This window comes from Phoca vitulina, unplaced genomic scaffold, assembly GCF_004348235.1.
Source record: "Phoca vitulina isolate PV1807 unplaced genomic scaffold, GSC_HSeal_1.0 scaffold1, whole genome shotgun sequence".
In the NCBI taxonomy this organism is placed as follows: domain Eukaryota; kingdom Metazoa; phylum Chordata; class Mammalia; order Carnivora; family Phocidae; genus Phoca; species Phoca vitulina.
The window spans coordinates 57,082,924-57,097,099 of record NW_022589704.1 but is presented as its reverse complement, the minus strand read 5'-3'; the positions used below and the strand labels follow the sequence as shown (position 1 = coordinate 57,097,099).

The window sequence follows — 14,176 nt, the reverse complement described above, 5'->3', positions numbered from 1 at the left end:
CAAAGATCTTTTCTCTTAGTTTCTTTCCTTATTCAAGAAATATATGGGAGCTGACACAGCAGGACAGATGGGAGAAAACGGGTAAGATGAAATAGAAGAAAGCAGCTACAATAAAAATGCTTTAAAAGTTTTTCAATTCTTAATTACGGAGTGCTACCATTCATGAGGAATTTTTTAAGGGTCTCAAAGCTATTAAAATGGTAATTAGGTCCCAAGAAAACAAGAACCAATTCAATTACATGCTGGATGCTTTTAAAATTTAAAGCCCTCTATTAAGAGGGTTTTAAATGAAGCACAGTTATAATTACAGGTCCATGACCAACCTTAAAGCCAAAGTGTAGGTTCCCGGCTGACGCTGGCTCTCACGAATAAGGTAACTCCCCTCAGCCACACTCAAGAGCTGGTCTGCTTCTTCTCGGGAGATCATGCCGTGAAACCTAAGAAAAAAGTCAATTCAGAAACTGAATGCTTTCCACCTTTTGTCAGTAAAGCAAGATAAAACAAAACCCTCCACCCTGTCCTGTTGTTTTCTAGACAAAGTACTGCCATATAATCGAAGGGGAGCAGTTGGGCTTAACTCTGCTTGTGTTTTTCTGGGCCTGGCCCCTGGCCAGCTTCTCTGTGGTAACAAGAACCGCACCAAAGTAGCTCTCCAATCCATTTAACAATTGTGAAATCAAAATCCACATCCATCTAAGGGAAGATCAACCACCTCTCTCAAGAGGACAATTCCCTTCTTATGTAGCTGTCTGACCATATGGACATACTAAAAAATACACAGCAATGTGTCCCATTTCCTTCCTTCATGCTAGTGGCACTGCTCCAGAATTCTGGCTCACAGTCGAAGTTGGCAATTTTCCAGGACCCTGGGTTGCCCTTAATTGGCATGATTGCCCAATAATGTGCATAATCTGCATCACTGGATACTCAAGCCAAAAGCAAACAACAGTAATACTTGCTTTCACTCCCTGATAAAACCCTATTTTTGATTAACAGGGGAAAAGGCATGAAGAAGAAAAAATACAAATAACACATTCTTTACACCAAGACAGCAGATTCATCTATAGCATTCTGACATGAAACACTGAAAAAGAAAAAAAATGTCAGTGGTGACAGATGATTACTATTAAAAAGAAAAAAACCATCTTATATTTATATGGTGATTTATAATTACAATTTACAAAGAACTTACACATACATTATGTCCTTTCAGTAATTCAAGGATAACTGAATTGAGGGATTGCTCAAGTGAAACTTTGTGGTTTTTACTGGTATGAAAAAACAGCAGTCACTTGATTTTGGAATGATGTATTTAAAAGGCCCTGAAGTGCCACCTTAATAATTTAGGGACTTTACTAGAGGGCAAGTGGCAAGCTTTTGGAGTTTTTCTCATGAGGATGGTTCAGTCTTTCTCAATTTAAGTCTCAAAACGGTTCATGGTATGTATGTTCAAATCATGACAATCAGAGCAGCTAGGTTCAAAAGTGGACTCTGGGAATTTCTTATCTCCATATATTTCTCAATCGTTCGGAACCAGATCCCTCAGACTCTGCCAGAGGCAAGAAGACAGTAACCTACCGCTGGTGGTAACACATACCATTAGATTAGCATATTGGCATATTGTTTTAAGTTTACATGAAATCAGTTAATAAAGTTAGTAAAATTTAATATTTGTTTTTAAAAACTCAATTAATTTAAAAGAAAATCACATTCAAGGACGCAAACTTTGGAACAGAACTTGACAAGGATATTTAAAGAACTATAAAACTGTTCATACCACTTAAACCAAAATTTCCACCCCAGAAAAAGCTTTATGCACTACGATGTTTCTGATGGTATTATTTTTAATAATATAGTTTAGAAGCAAACTAAATGCCAAAAAGCAGCTAAGTGATTAAATTATGGTACAACCATAAAAAACATCAGTGGCTCCCCGCCAACTCGTAAGTGCCTATGTTCTATTCACAAAAGTCTTGGAAACTTAAACAGAATTTTTAAAAATTTAAAAAACTTGCTATATACATCATTGTGTATCTGATACGATCTTAAGTCTTGAAAAACAAAGGATTTTATTTGAGGAATGATGGGATTATAGGTGATTTTTTTTCTTCTTTCCCAAGGGCTATATTTCATTTTTTTAATAATCAGAAAAATTAAGCATTTAAAAAGTTATTACAACATTTTTCACAGAATAGAAAAATATTATTAATATTAAGTGGAAAAATCAGGCTATAAAATTATATGTATAAAATCTCAATTTTGTAAAACCATTAGGAAAATAGATCCTCAGAAGGTAATACTTCAGACTATTAACACTAGCTATTTCTGCATAGCATAAATTTACTTGCAGAAAATCTGGAAAATAAAGAAAAGTGTAAAAATACACTGAACCACCCTCACCCTGCTGTATGTACCTATGTGAATTTACATTGATATGCTTAGTATATACATATACACACAAATACATACATTTTCCTCATACACATCTAGGATTATTTATTTATATTGCATCTTTCTTTTAACATCATTCCATACATACATTTTTCCACGCTATTTTCTTCTCTATACTTTATTTTCCGTTTTCACCAATTAGAATAATTATATTTGTAATAAATTTAACTCAAACTTGAATACCTCCTTTATCTTGCTTTTATTTTGAGCAGAAGCATCCATTTACCTGTCTCTCTTACATATTCCAATCTATAAAATGTTTTCTCATAATCCATACTTACTCTCTTCCATAATACTTTGGTCTGTTTTCTACCTGTTTGGGAAGAAAAAAAAAGATATTTGTGAAAATGCAAATGTTCAGAACCTAACTCAACATTTTGTATATGTGGCAAATTAAAGCATATACTAAGAAAAAGAATTAGAATAAGATTCAAAACATCAGAGTCTGGAGTCCCATGTCTATCAGCAGGTTCATTGTGCCATTTTGACTTGTCACTTCATCTGTCAGATCTATTTCTTATCTAAAAAGGGCTGTGTATGTAAAAATAGTTGAATTAAATTTAATCTTTCATTTCGAGGATTTTATGAATCTGAAAAAATATTTACATCACTTTATCCAAAAAGTAAAATAAAACATCAAAAACTTAATGCCACAATTGTGTCAGAACAGATTGTGGCTTCCTCTCCCTTCCTGTTACTCCATATTTTCCATTCTGTTCACACCTCAATATAATCTTGTCCTTTTTTCCTCCTATCAGCTCTTTCCTCACCAGAGTTTATCCCTGTCCTCTCCACAGCGTTCCACAACAGGTGTACTGGCTGTGGCTAAGGAAATACCCTGCAGAAAAGATTCTAAGGAATTTGTACTGGGGTAGACTGAATGAGAGTATTTGGCCCATTCATTCAAGAAACATTTACTGAATGTCAAATGTGTGATAGGCACTGTCCTACCTAGAAGGGGACATATCACTGCAATAAGACAAAAACTGTCATTACTCTTTTGAAACTCAGAGACAGACAAGAAATTTCAAGAGAAAAAAAGGGAAAATAGAAAGTAGTAATAAGTGCTAATAATAAAAATAAGAATGGGTAATGTAAAGGGGAGGGCTAATGAGGTATTTAAGTTGGGTGGTCAGGAAAGGCCTCCCTGAGAAGGTGACATTTCAACTGGGTTCTGAATGACCTGAATAGACATTTTTCCAAGAAGACACACAGATGGCAGACACATAAAGAGATGCTTGACATCACTAATTATCAGGGAAATGCAAATCAGAACCACAATAAGATTTATCACCTTACACCCACCAGAATGGCTAGACTAAGAAACACAAGAAACAACAAGTTTTGGTGAGGATGTGGAGAAAAAGGAATCCTTGTGCACTGTTGGTGGGAATGCAAACTGGTGCAGCCACTGTGGAAAACAGTATGGAGTGTCCTCAAAAAATTAATAATAGAGGGGCACCTGGTTGGCCCAGTGAGTAGAGCATGTGACTCTTGATCTTGAGGTCATGAGTTCAAGCCCCATGTTGAGCATAGAGCTTACTTTTTAAAAAAATTAAAAATAGAAATACCATAAAATCCAGTAATTCACTACCAGGTATTTACCCAAAGAAAATGAAAAACACCAATTTGAAAAGATATATGTACCCCTATGTTTATTGCAGTGTTATTTACAATAGTCATGTTATGGAAGTAGTCCAAGTGTCCACTGATGGATGAATGGATAAAGAAGATGAGGTATACACAAACACACACACGCACACACACACACACACACACACACACACACACACAATGGACTACTACTCAGCCATAAAAAAGAATGAGATCTTGACATTTGCAATAACATGGAGATATTATGCAAAGTGAAATAAGTTGGATAGAGAAAGACAAATACCATATGATTTCACTTATAAGTGGAATCTAAAAAACAAAACGAACAGATTATTAAAATACAGAGAACAAATTCCTGGTTGCCAGAGGGGAGCACGAGGGAGGGGATTGGTGAAATAGATAAAGGGGATTAAGAGATACAAAATCCAGTTATAAAATAAGTCATGGAGAAAAAAGTACAGCATAGAGAATATAGTCAGTAATACCATAATAACACTGCACGGTGACAGACGGTGATTACACTTACTGTGGTGAGCACTGAGTAGCCTATAGACTTGTTGAATCAATATGTTGTATACCTGAACTAATATAACAACGTATATCAATTATACTTCAATAATTTAAAAATTAAAAAATAAAATTACAGATTAAAAAATATTTTAAATTATTAAAATTTAAAATGAAAATAAATATATTTATACCAATATACACCAATAGGGGAATAAGTAAGCTGATTTATAGTAAATGCAGTTTGGAGGAATGATGTAGATCTATAGGGACTAAGGTGAAGAAGTCACCAAAACAAACCACTGAATACAAACCTAAGTTATGGAATAATTATACAGTATGACACCAATTAGGAAAAGCCCATGTACACTAATACTTTAATATATATTTATAGACTAGAGAGATATCTGGAAAAATATATACCAAATTCAAATGGTTTCCTTCCAGGAAGGTTGGGGAGAACTGAACTGATGGGCCCATTGGGAAAGCAAAAGAGAGACTTCAGTATTAACTGTAATATAATTTTTTAAATAAAGAATGCATTTATGCATTGCTGATACAGCTGATATCACCTTTAAAAAATAGAAATCGAGATTAACTTTTGTGTAATTTAATATTAAGAGTCTGAGGCACATTAGGATATAGTCCCCCCGATGGGGTCCCTCAAATCGTAAGATCTTTGCAGGTGGCTGAAAGGAAAAGCACTTTATCAGGCCTATGGGAATGAGGTAAAAAGAAAGGAAAGTCCTTGAATACACCCTACTCAATGATGAAAATTCTGGACCAGTACAAAGAACTGGTGTGGCTGATGTACTGGTGGCCTTAAATGGTGCCGCAGTCCAACGGTGTTACAACCCAAGACAATACTGATTAGTTGATAGTCCCTCATTAAGTGCACAATATGCTTCCATCGATTGCCTAAGTAGTCATCTTCATAACACAACTGATTAGGTCTTACATTGATGAATAACTATTTTGCTTTACCCAAAAGAACTTTGAATTAAAGGAAATTAGGTAAACATTGGATGCTTAATACAGTACTGTTATAATAGGCAATAAGTCCAAAATAAATTGACAAACCAATTGCCTCTTTTTCTGCTTTTCCATAATGGAAATATCAAATAAAACAAGTTTAAACTAACTCTTTTTTCTCTTTTATCTATAAAGTGAAGGGGAACAGAATATACCACTTCAGCATAAGGATTATTTTGAGTCGAATGCGATTAAGAAACCCCAAACATGGAAGGAACAATGAGCCCTCCCCCTTTCACCTCAAAGCAGGGCATAAATTTCCCTTTGTAAAGGTGTCCCCTCCCATAACAGCGAGAGAAGAACACAATGACTTCAGGGACAATTCTTATCAACTGAGATAGCTGGAGTCTGCATAATAAACCTTACCAAAAACCCCTTATTTACTAAACAATTCCTAATCACCTTTCCACAACTCACCCTAACCCTTCCAAGGCCCAAACCCCTTTTGCTCTGTCTGCTCCCTTCAGCACACTTTATCACCCTCTGTGAAAGTGGTATATAAGCTACTGGATGAAACTGCCTCTTTGGGGTTTTCATGTATCTGCTGTGAGCCCCTCCTCCCCTGTGTGCATATGAAATAGACCTTTTCTACTGTTAATCTCTCTTTTTTCAGTTTGACTTGCAGGCCCGAGACACAGAACCTAAGAGGATAAAGGAGAAGTTTCTCCTTCCCTACAACAGCATTTAGATTTTTGCTGATGTGTCAGATATCATTACTTAAGTAGTGATCTGGAATAGTCTTTTCAAACAGACAGGACAGCATTACTGATCGATAATTTAAAAAGGGTTAATACGAACAATGATTATTAATGATCCCAATTAATTTATTTGCAAATACATCCACCTGGGAATTTAAATGTTATACGGAATAATAAAAATATATTTGTGCTTATACAAACATTTTATGCTTGTTTCTAAGTTTCAAAAAAAAAAGTTCATAATAAAACAGACTAAAACTGGCTGAAGTCAATGTGACTACGTGAGAAAGGATTTTAAATTAGTACTTATGTTGAATTACATGCTTTAGCTTTCTCTAATTTTCTATGTTTATAGTTAACATTTTTTTCATGATACCATATCATGGGTAGGAAAAATGGGAAATGAGGGGAACAAAACAGATTCCAACTAGAAATAAAAGGTGCTGTAGTTTGGTTGCTACAATGTAGATCATGCTATCAGAGAAAGAAAACTAAGTTAATCTACCATTACTGAATATAAAGTGCATAGTAAATATAAGAATTCAGTAAGTAGTAGCTACCATTTTACGATATTTTAAGTATCAATGGAATCTGTTAAATTAACATTTACTGTAGTTTTGGTAACTAATGAACTATTTTTTATTGTTATTTTTTAACATAGTGTTATAAATTATTTTTTTCATATATAAAATATTTTAATCAAATTCACCAACCACATTCTTTCAAATTAAAGAAGTCTTATTTCTTATCTTATTTTCTACAAAAACAAGAAGAGCTTGTTTAATATGTAAGTTTCTTGCTCTGCAAAGGAAATCTGAAAACAGTAGGAAAAAACAATAAAAGTACTATAAATGTTAATTCCCTTCCCTCCTCATGCACAATGTTATAGATTCAGCTCTCAGGTTATTATTTTTTTTACTCTGTCCCATGGCTTTAGTTCAGAACAGCTGCCGCCCCCCCGCCAAATTTTCCTAATTTAAATTCAAATTTAAAGAATATATATTTCTAGAGGCAATGCTACTAAAACAATGAAGCAGAACACTCAGAAAATTTCCAAAATGCTTCATGCTGCTCTTTTCTAACAGTGGTATCGACCTGGTCAGAAGTCACATGAAATCCTTATCTCCTTCTTGCTCCCATTGTAAAAACAATACTTGGAGGCAGGTACTTGAAACCTAGTCTGGAAGTCTATATGAGGCTTATAAAAGTTAGGGTATATATACATGAAATTGTAAGAAATAATAGAACCCTGGCCAAATATTATTACTTTTTTCAGGCAGCAGTCTAGAATATGTATATAAAGGCTACACACAAAAGTACAAATATTTTCAAGTGTCAAGATTTTGTTTTACATTATTTTTTAAAGTGGCTCAGTTTGGAGGAGGAAAAGGGAGAAAAATGCACATTTCCTTCCTACACTGGTAGTTTCTGAATTAAAGACTTAGAGTAAGTCACTCAGTACTCAACTCTAGCTTTTAAAGACTTACAGTAAGTCACTCAGTCACTAGTCACTCTAGCTTTGGTTCTATTTTAGTTTCCTGTATTAAAGTCAGGAAGGAGGAGAGGGAGAGGGGAGGGAGGGGAGCAGAGGGAGGAGAGGGAGAGGAGAGAGAGGAAGAAGAAGAGGAGGAGTTTTACAACTGCTCAAAGACAATGGAAGACGAATTGGATAACCAGAAGGATGTGCTACACGTAGACAATGCAGCTTTCCATGGAAGCACAAATTTTTACACTACATTTTCTAAATTACTGGGTTTTTTCCTCACTGCATTTTACACCATAGAAAATATCAAAATGGATAATAGTTAAGCTTCAAGTCAAAAAAATTTAAACTTACAAAAACTTCAAAACAAAACAAAACAAAAACAGAGCAGAGCCAGCATCGTGGAAGAGTAAGTACTCATCAGAGAGCTACATAGCTGGAAATGAATTTTAGGGAAGTGGTGACAAAAAAGAGATCAGAAATGTTATGGAACTTACAAAGATTGTTTAACTTTTTATCCTCCATTAATAGTAAGATAAACTTCTAGGTTCCTGCTTTCCTCCGCAATTCTGTAACATTCTCGATGATATTTAGACCAAAGTTATAAGTGTTAAGAACGCAGCTTGTTTTCCACTGTATTTTATTTAGACTTACCCAAGAAAACGATTAACCTTCAGCATGCCAAATAGGTTAGCTCTCTATTTACCGTCACATTTCATAAATTCAATAAAGAATACGTATTTACAGGGACCCTGGGTGGCTCAGTCAGTTGGGTGTCTGCTTTCAGCTCAGGTCATGATCCCAGGGTCCTGGGATTGAGCCCTGCATCGGGCTCCCTGCTCAGCGGAGAGTCTGCTTCTCCGTCTGCCTCTCCCTCCACCTCTGTGTTCGCGCTCACTCTGCTCTCCTTCTCTCAAATAAATAAACAAAAAATCTTTAAAAAAAAAAAAAAAAAAGAATATGTATTTATGGAGGGTTTTTTTAAGCTCTGTAATTACTACTTAGTGACTTGCTGAAAACCAATTCAGTTTCCTGATATCAGTTAATCTTTTCTTTGTATTCACTATTCTTTGAATTCACTATTCTCCCACTTTAGATTCAAGTAACTTCTAGGTTATAGTAGTAAAGAGGTAGAAACCACCAATCTGTTTTTTAACAGTTAACTGGTAAAGGGGTTCTTTTTGGAATTGTAGTTGTGATCTCCAATTTTATAAATATACTTCTACATTAAGGTATAGATTTTGACATCAAAACATACCTTACTACCCAACGGCTTACTGAACACTGAATTTTAAACAACAGCAAAAGATGACCCAAAAAGGGGGGGTATGCATTTCAAAAGTAAAATAAGGTGAAAACAGACCTTTGAGTGATAGACTGATTTTAAAATAAATAGGTGGTTTTAATAATTCAATATTACTTCTCAAAATTCATAAAAAAATGCTCTCCAGCTCCAAAGTATTTTATAAGTGTTAAGTAACAGATCATCACAACACCTAAGAGATCTATGAACATGATAATCTTTATTTTTATAGAATCAAAATTGAGGTATAGGCTGTCAATATATAGCGGTAATCAGCAGTGAAGCTATGATTTCAATTAAGGTGCTTTCCTCTCACTTCTGAAACAAACTCTTATACTCCCACCTAGCAAAATATGTCCTCTAAAACAGAGTGAACGGGGGCGCCTGGGTGGCTCAGTCGTTAAGCGTCTGCCTTCGGCTCAGGTCACGATCCCAGAGTCCTGGGATCGAGTCCCACATCGGGCTCCCTGCTCCGCGGGAAGCCTGCTTCTCCCTCTGCCGCTCCCTGCCACTCTGCCTGCTTGTGATTCCTCTCTCTCTCTCTGTGTCAAATAAATAAATAAAATCTTTTAAAAAAAAAATAAATAAATAAAACAGAGTGAACGTAAAACAAATGCTTCAAACCTCCCATTCATTCACTTAACAAGTCTTTATTTAAGCACCTTACTTAATGTGTCAAGCACTGTTCAAGGCACCTGGGACATACTGATGAACAAAACAGATCAAGATCCTACCCTCATGGAGCTTATATTCAAGGAAGGGAAGATCACAATAAACAATAAACATAATAAATAAGTAAACTATATATTATAGAATGTTACAAAATGAAAAGTCTTATAAAAACAAAGTAGAATAAGTAAGACTTGTAAATGCTGAGGGGTGATAAAATATAATTTTAAATACAGTGGTCAGGATGGGCCTCATTGAGAAGGGAAGACTTGAGAAGACCTGAAGGATATGAAGAAGTAGCTATTTGGATATTAGAGAGAAGAACATTCCAGGAAGAGGAGATAATGCAAGGGCTTGGAGAGAGAAAGACAGCTAGAATATGTGGAAAAACAAGAAGGCTGGAATGCTCGAAGCAGAATGGGGGAGAGGAGGAGAGAAGATAAGCACAGAAAAATAAAGTGACGGGGAGATTATGTAGAGCCTTGGCAGTCCTTGTAAGGACTTGGCTTTTACTCTGGGTGAAATGGGGAGCCAATGCGCAGTTCTGAGTAGAAGAGTGACAAGATCTGACTGAAATTTTAAAAGGAACATTCTGTGATGAGAACAGACTACAAGGGGAAAGATCAGTTAAGACCTATTTCAATTACACAACCGAGAGACTACTGTATGTTGGGGTAGAATAATTTACTATGACAAATCAATTGAAATACATACTAACTAGACATAACAGAAGTTTATTGCTTGCTTGTATAACATCAGGAAGACAACTGTCCTACATCTAGACAGCTTCCATCTTTTAGCTCTGCCACCATCTTTTCGAGGTCCCCTGTTTTTATCTGAATCCAAGCAGAAAGGAACATAATATGGAGGAACTTAGATGGGAAGTTTTAATGGGTCCAGCATTCAAGTTCACTTCTATTCCACAAGAGAAAACTGTCATATGGACATAACTATATAAATGAAGATGGAGAAATTTAGTCCAACCAGGTTTCTCAAGAAAGGAAGAATGGATTTTGGTGGGTATCTAGCAGTTCCCACAGTTAATACCCAAATGGTAGCCAAGGAAATAGTAAGAAGTGATAGGATTGTTAACATATTGTGCACATATTCTGAAAACAGACCCCGAATGATTTCCTGATGAATTAATCATGGGATGGTGAGAGGAAAAAAAAAAAAATCAAGGATGATGCATGGTTTTTGACCTAAGCAACTGGAAGGAACTGCCATTAACTGACATGTGGACACCTTTTTTGGTAAGAGCAGGTTTTTGGGAGGAAGATAAATGTCAGTTCTGCTTTGAATGTGTTATATTTGAGATGGCATCAAGGGAGGATGTAGAGTAAGCAATTGACTACATGGTCTGGAATTTGGGGAAAGAGGACTGGACTGGAAATATAAGTTGTATTAAAACCTGAAACTGGCAATACTGTCAGGGAATAAATACAATCAGAGAAGAAATGAAGATCAAGGACTGAGCCCTGGAGTATCTGAACATTGAGGTCAGAGAGAAGAGGAACCAGCAAAGGTGACTGTGAAGGCAGGAGAAAAACCAAAAGACTGTAACGTCCTAGAAATGAAGTGAGAAAAGCGTATCAAGGTGAGAGTCATCCTCTGCACCCCGTGCTGCTGAGAGGCTAAGCAGAAGAACTGACCATGAGCCTGAGCAAGGTGGAAGTCATTGGTGACCTTGCCTATGCAGTTCTGATGGAGTAGTAGTGGGTAACAGCCTGGCTTAAGTGGGTTTAAGAGAAAATAGGAGGAGCAGGATTGGAAAGAGCAAGCATTGACAGTACTTTCAAGTGTTTTCTACAAATTGGGCAGGGCAGATGGATAAAGTAAGGTCAAGATAATTTTTTAAGATGGGAGAAATAATAGGATATTCATGGGCTGATATAAAAAGAGAAAAACCGTTGATGATGAAGGAGAGGGGGCACTGCTAGGATTAGGTCCTTAAGTAGATGAGAGGAAATAGGGTCTAGTGTATTGGAGAGCTGGCCATGATCTATGATAACAGGCAAGAATGCAGAATACATGGACCCGAATGCTAAAGGTTGAGTCGATGTGGCACTGAAAGTTTGTAGAAGTTCTCTTCTAGTTGCTTCAATCAGGAATAAAGTAGGATATAAATTGTAGCTGAGAAGGAGAGGAGGAATAGGTAGTAAAGGTTTGAGGGGGAAGCACAGTATGCCTACCAGGGAACAGTAAGAATCAACTTGAGGTTCATAAATTTAATGTGAAGCCTGTTCAGCACTTTGTTTTTCTCCAGCCATATTCAGTTTCTTGGGAGTACATGCAAAGTAGGCAGGAGTAGATTTAAACAGGGTTGTGATTTTGCCAAGCAAGTATGACATTAGAGAAAATCATGAGAGGGAAGCGGACTGGTTCATCAACATCTACTAGACTTCTCTCTCTCATTCGACCCCATGACTATCTACTCACCAAAGTCCTGTGAATTCTCCCGCTTTATGTATTGCCATTTCCTGCCCCTCTTGGTTATTCTCAGAAACAGTTTATATGCCTTTATCACTTTTCACTAGGATTACTGTAATCTCTCCTAAACCAGTCTTTTTGTCTCTAAAATGTCCATCTTCCTTTCTAGTCCATCTTCCACACTGCAGACAGAATGTGCTTTCTATGCCTAAATCTGATCACATTAATACTTTCATTTCCCATAGCTATCAGGATAAACTCCAAATGTCTACACTTAGAACACAGAAGTTTTTATTAGTGATGCCTGCTTAGCTCTGGGGTTGCATCTGCCATGCTCCCACAAGTACTCTGCACTTGCCCTTAGGAACTGCACGCACGTAACGAGGGAATTGCCACCGAATCTGCTATAATGCTGGATTCACTGCTCCATCCTCCACCTAGACAGGAAGATCCTTGAGGAGGGGGGACTTGTTTTATATGCCTCAAATTCTGAAGATTTAGCAGATGGAAGACCCTCAGAGAATACTGATTCAATGAATACACACATACCACAAAAAGGACCGGAGCCTAAGAGCTACAGACATTAATACACATGTTTTTGTAAACCATATAATAAGAGCATTATGTTGCAAAATAAGTTGCACAACAATATTCATTCATTCATTCAATCAGTGAACATTTAAGAATCTTTATTACATACAAGTCATCATAGTCAGGTGCTGAATATAATCTACTGGGGTGAGACAGTAAGTAAAGAAACGTTACAGTCAATTTCCTACTTATATGACCAGACTTGAAGAGAGACTTTTTAAAACATGTGCTAGCAAAATGTATATCAAATATACATCTAACTGGCATTGTGACTAGAATTAGAATACAACATGAAATGTGTAACTTGCTCTAGATTTCTCATTACACTAACAGCACTGAACTTGAGTTTGGTGCATTCTGTCCAGCCTCAGTCTGCTTTACCCATTTACCCTAGAAAAACACAACTGCTGTTGCTGTAATAATAAGCAGCTTCCTCAAAAATGCTTTCCAGCTCCCTGAAATATTAGCTTCAAAAATATGTCACAGAGAGTAGATATTCGGTTTTATGCATTTAAAAATCATAACTATATTCCCACTATTTGGCTGCCAGAAAAAATAACAGTGTATCCATTTTAAGGCTCCATGTTTAAGGATGCTCAAATACCCAACTAGTTTGATTTATACCATATTAGTATGAATCAACTAAAGATATGGAAGTTCTTTGATATCTCTACTTAAATATACATATTGTATACTTACGTAGTTTATACTTGTGTCTGCATCTCTATATACACACACACGCACGCACGCACGCGCGCACACACACACCCCATACATACATACATATATACATTTGTTTGAATTCAACCAGGTACTTGACATAATATAACAAAATCACTTTTTACATAATTGAAAATCATGTAAGTATACATTTTATATTATAAACTATATTTCATTGAATTATATACTTATACAGTTCTATATTGACCCAGAGTTGTATACACAAACACATGTACCATTACTTTACAGGTGATAAGGGATTTCCAGAGTAATTCTGATTATGTAAGACTTCCACTTCACATGCTAAATTCAGAATTAACTCCACCATAAGATAAAACTGCACTGTAACGATATTATTAAGAGTCATTTTCAAGCTTTTATGTATTTGCTTAGTCTCTAAAGCATGCCTAAAGTACTTAGTCGTGGACCTGGACATCTTTCCCTTTAAAAAGATTTATTTATATTTAAATTTCAAAATTTTCTCCTAACAATAGCTTTTAATAAAAAAATGTTCCGTATTTTAACATTCACAATGGCAATTGGTAAGATCTTCTGAAATTAGAAAAAGTGTATTAGTTACAATTTTATTTTCTGTCAAATTATTCTACTTCTTACTATTAGATATATTGTGTTTTAGAGTTCTGTCATCAATAATTTATGATTTAACAGTTGAATAAT

At 35.8% G+C, this 14,176-nt stretch overlaps 1 protein-coding gene across 4 annotated transcripts in view; it reads right to left on the bottom strand.

Moving 5' to 3' along the window:
• Positions 1–14,176, bottom strand: part of CHN1 (chimerin 1) — a 192,658-nt gene that overhangs the window by 124,132 nt on the left and 54,350 nt on the right. For 3 of the 4 annotated variants that reach the window (XM_032407733.1, XM_032407714.1, XM_032407723.1), the window contains exons 4-5: positions 2,733–2,764; positions 324–437 (exon numbers count right to left, since the gene is read on the bottom strand). In XM_032407733.1, coding sequence (XP_032263624.1) covers positions 324–437; positions 2,733–2,764 — 146 coding nt within the window. Of the gene's footprint in view, positions 1–323; positions 438–578; positions 677–2,732; positions 2,765–14,176 lie in introns of those variants that run through there. The other variant, XM_032407742.1, reaches the window with a different exon arrangement.